Source organism: Rhinopithecus bieti, unplaced genomic scaffold (assembly GCF_001698545.2).
Source record: "Rhinopithecus bieti isolate Rb0 unplaced genomic scaffold, ASM169854v2 scaffold_5019, whole genome shotgun sequence".
Taxonomy (NCBI): domain Eukaryota; kingdom Metazoa; phylum Chordata; class Mammalia; order Primates; family Cercopithecidae; genus Rhinopithecus; species Rhinopithecus bieti.
The window spans coordinates 467,497-472,408 of NW_016804585.1; the positions used below are offsets into that span (position 1 = coordinate 467,497).

The 4,912-nt window shown below is 37.7% G+C and overlaps 1 protein-coding gene across 1 annotated transcript in view; it reads left to right on the top strand.

Moving 5' to 3' along the window:
* The window catches only part of ZPBP2 (zona pellucida binding protein 2), a 12,505-nt gene extending 7,740 nt beyond the window's left edge, over positions 1-4,765 (top strand). The window contains exon 7 of the mRNA XM_017869237.1: positions 4,568-4,765. Within this exon, the coding sequence (XP_017724726.1) occupies positions 4,568-4,765 (198 nt within the window). The remainder of the gene's footprint in view (positions 1-4,567) is intronic.
* Positions 4,766-4,912: the final 147 nt, after the last annotated feature.

Sequence of the window (4,912 nt, forward strand, 5' to 3'; positions counted from 1 at the left end):
TTTTTTTTGAGATAGAGTCTCACTCTGTCACCCAGGCTGTAGTGCAGTGGCGCGATCTCAGCTCACCACAACCTCTGTCTTCCGGGTTCAAGTGATTCTTCTGCCTCAGCCTCCCCGGTAGCTACCACAGCTGGCTAATTTTTGTAAAAAGTAGGGACAGAGTTTCACCATGTTGGCCAGGCTGGTCTCGATTGAACTCCTGACCTCAAATGATCCATCTGCCTTGGCTTCCCAAAGTGCTGGGATTACAGGTGTGGGCTGCTATGCTTGGCCCTTTTTTTTTTTTTGAGACGGAGTCTGGCTCTGTCACCCACGCTGCAGTGCAGTGTGGCGCAGTCACAGCTTACGGCAACTCTGCCTCCCAGGCTCAAGCCATCCTTCAACCTCAGCTTCCCGAGTAGCCGGGATTACAGGTGTGCATAAACATTTTTGTATTTTTAGTAGAGACAGAGTTTCACCCTGTTGCCCCAACTGGTCTTGAATTTCTGAGCTCAAGCAGTCTGCCCGCCTTGGCCTCCCAAAGTTCTAGGATTACAGGCATGAATCACTGCGCCCAGCCAAAGCCCAAATTTCTAAATATAGCTATTTTAATGTATATTAAGTCTTCCTGATGTACTCTCTTGTATTATAAACATTTCTATAATGTTCTGTCTTAACCTACTGTACAATGAAGGAAAACATAATTGTCCTACCTAGAAAGCAGGGAACTAGGAAATAGGAACTAGAAAACTAGAAATAGGAACTCATAAATGGGGCACTGCAAAAGATACTGTAAAATGCTGATAGTAAAAGAAAAAATAAGATTCTCCCTTTCTCCTATTAAGATCATCAAATTATAAAGTTTGAAACTCGTAAATAATCTTCCACAACTTAAATGAGCTGAACATTACTTGGTATAATATAGATACTGAAATGGTGTGATATTAAAGGCAGATTTATATTGTTGGCATGAAATACCTCCAAGTGGTAGAGGCATAAAATACCTCTAAATTATAATTACTCCCTGTGTTTTCCTCTGCAGTGGTTTGTAGTCCTGCAACTTTTAGTCCTGATGTTGGTGTAATTTGTCAGACCTGCGTTTCTGTCCTTATCTACGGAGCTAAATCTTGCCCATAAACTTCAAACAAAAATCAGCCATATGAAGATTAGAGGTGAAAGCATTGTTACTTACTTGTGGAAGTGGGGGACATAAGATGATTTTCACATCTCAGAGCATCATAGATAGTTCCATTAAGTAAAATCACTAAGACCAAACCACTGGAAAACACGCATTTTAGAAACTTTAAAATAAATGGTTAACATGGCATTTCTAAGAAGGCATTTAATCCAATATCTCCAGTGTACAAAGGAAACTTGAAGTATTAATGAATGATTTTTAATGAAATGTTTTATTGTTTACAAACAGTATGTTGCTTTGTACCTAGAAGTATAGTAAGGTCAAGAAGGGTATCAAAGTATAATAAAATAAAAATTTTATACTCTCCATATATTTGTTTGGAATCGCTCTTGTATGATATAAAGGTGTGTATATTATCTTTGTATTAGAACCAAAAAAGTTACTTATTTTGGTCCCTATGATTTTACTTTTAAGATAAATTCATATACTGTATTTTTTAAAGTTTAGGTTTAGGTTATAGAATAATAGAGCAGATAATACATAGAGTTCTATACACCTACCGCACCCCATACCCTCATTCCTCCTTACACAATTTCTCCTATTATTAAGATCTTGCATTAGTGTGGCACATTTGTTACAAATGATGAACCAATATTAATTTGTTATTAATTATAGTCCATAGTTCACATTAAGGTTCATTCTTTGTGTTGTAAGTTTATGTGGGTTTTGACAAATTCATAATGGCATGTGTGCACCATTGCACTTTCATACAGAATAGTTTCACCACCCTAAAAATCCTCTCTGCTTCACTTATTTATCCCTTCCCCTGAGCCCTGGCAACCACTGATCTTTTTACTGTCTCTACAGTTTTGCTTTTCCAAAATGTCATGTAGCTGGTTGGAATTATACAGTATGTAGACTTTTTAGACTGGCTTCTTTCACTTAGTAATATGCATTTAAGCTTCCTCCATGCCTTTTTGTGACTTGATAGCTCATTTTTTATTGCTGAATAATGTTCATTGTATGGATATACATTGTATGGATATAGCATAGTGTGTTTATCCATTCGCCCATTAAAGGAAATCTTGGTTGCTTCCAGTTTTTGGTGATTAAGAATAAAGCCGCTATAAACATTTGTGTGCAGGTTTTTGTATGAACACAAGTGTTCAGCCCAATTGTGTAGATAACCTAGGAGTGTGACTGCTGGAGTGTGACTGTGTAGTTTTATAAGAAACTGCCATACTGTCTCCCAAAGTGGCTTACCATTTTGCATTACCACCAGCAATGAAAAAGTATTCCTGTTATCCTTATCCTTCCCAGCATTTGGTATTGTCAGTTTTTTTTTTATTTTGACCATTCTAATAGGTGTATGGTGGTATTTTATTGTTTTAATTTGCAATTTCCTAATGACATCTGATGTTGAACATCTTTTCAGATGGTTATTTGCCATCTGTGTATTTTTTTATTGAAGTGATTTTTATTGAAGTGACTCAAAGAACTCTTTGCATATATATATATATATGCAAAGAACTCTTAAGAACATGTATATATATATATATATATANATAATAAAAACATTTCTAAGGAGGAAATAAATTATTTTAAAAAAACAAATATGAAGTATTAATAATATTGATTTTCAAGTATCGATTTTGGTTTCAGTTTTTTAAACTGAGGTTATGAGATTCTTAGTTATTTCAAGATGTGATTTTTTTTTCTTTATCAAAAGAGAGCTGGAGTATCAAGATGTGTTATTCTGGAGTAGCACATCTGTAATATTAGATAGTTCCCAAGGTTACTATTATGTATTTTATCTATTACAGAAGGATAGATCCCTGGTCTTTGTTCCCCAAGTGATGATTAAATAGTAACTTAAAGAACAACTTCACAAACATGTCACCCTACGTTAAGCCAATGGTGCTTCCAAAATTATATCTACATTGGTCATAATAGTTGCTCTCCCCTCTACCATCCTCAGAGGCTAAGGACATAGTCTTAAAATCCCTTCACTCTCTGGTCTAGTTCCTGAGCTCAGACCCTTAATTGATACTGTGCATGGCTTATGAGAAGTACTTAGTTAAAATTAGTTATTATTAAATTCTGTGCTCAAAACCCAAAATTTACATCATCAGTTTATAATGCTAATTAAAGAAAAGTCTTTTTTTCTTTTCTTTTTTTTTTTTTTTTTTGAGACACAGTCTTGCTCTGTTGCCCAGGCTGGAGTGCAGTGGCGGCCATCTCAGCTCACTGCAAGCTCCATCTCCCAGGTTCAAGCAATTCTCCTGCCTCAGCCTCCCAAGTAGCTGGGACTAAAGGTGCGCACCACCACACCCAGCTAATTTTTTGTACTTTTATCAGGGACGGGGTTTCACCATGTTGGCTAGGCTGGTCTCACTCCTGACCTCAAGTGATCTGCCCACCTGAGCCTCCCAAAGTGCTGGGATCACAGGTGTAAGCCACCACACCCGGCCAAGAAAAGTCTTACTTTCCGTTTGGCTCTTTTTCTTTGATGATCATGGAAATTAGATATAATGAACCCCCAATTATCTACATATGGGATAGACATTGCAAATAATTCAAAACAAGTTTTTTAGTCTTAATTTTTCTTTTCATTTTGTTTTGTTTTGTTTTGTTTTGTTTTTGAGATGGAGTCTCATTCTGTCACCCAGGCTGCAGTGCAGTGGCGCAGTCTCGGCTCACTGCAGCCTCTGCCTCTGGATTCAAGTGATTCTTGTGCCTCAGCTTCCCGAATAGCTGGGATTACAGGTGCCTGCCACTACACCTGGCTAAGTTTTGTACTTTTTAGTAGAGACGAGGTTTCACCATGTTGGCCAGGCTGGTCTCGAACTCGTGGCCTCAAGCGATTCACCCACCTCTGCCTCCCAAAGTACTAAGATCACAGGCATGAGCCACCGCGCCTAGCCTAATCTTAATTTTAATTTTAATTTTTATTTATTTTGTTTTTTTTTGAGACAGAATCTTGCTCTGTCGCCAGGCTGGAGTGCAGTGGTGCCATCTCGGCTCACTGCAACCTCTGCCTCCTGGGTTCAAGGGATTCTCCTGCCTCAGCCTCCTGAGTAGCTGGGACTACAGGCACATAACACCACACCCAGCTAATTTTTGAATTTTTAATAGAGACGGGGTTTCACCGTGTTGGCCAGGATGGTCTCGATCTCTTGATCTCTTGATCTGCCCGCCTTGGTCTCCCAAAGTGCTGGGTTTACAGGTGTGAGACACCGTGCCCAGCCAATTTTTCTTAACCATTGCACATATTAATTAACAACAGCTGATAAGGTCAAGGCTAGACTAATTTTGGTGTTAACACACACCTTTTCAGGAATTTATATAAAGTATGGCATGCTTACAGTACATTATTGCCTATGATACTGGAGGATAAATTTGGCTCATGGTTTAATAATTGTACCTTTCTCTGGTATTTTTCAACCTTAGGCAAGAAATCGAATAGAAGAATTTTTTTGGAGCCAAGCATATATTTTCTACCATAACTTTAATAAAACTCTACCAGCAATGCATTTTGTGGACCACAGTTTGCAAGTAGTACGTCTGGATAGCTGTCGACCAGGCTTTGGAAAAGATGACGGTCTACACAGTAATTGCGCTAGCTGTTGTGGTAACTATAAAATATAAATATCTAAATATTTAGGTTATAGAGTCAGAAGAATATATATAAGTAATTCACTTGGCATAACTGAATAGGATCTTTACAGTGATTCTCTTACCAAAATATATATATATATATTTAGCTAAAAGGAAGTAAAATTCAAAGCCCCAATT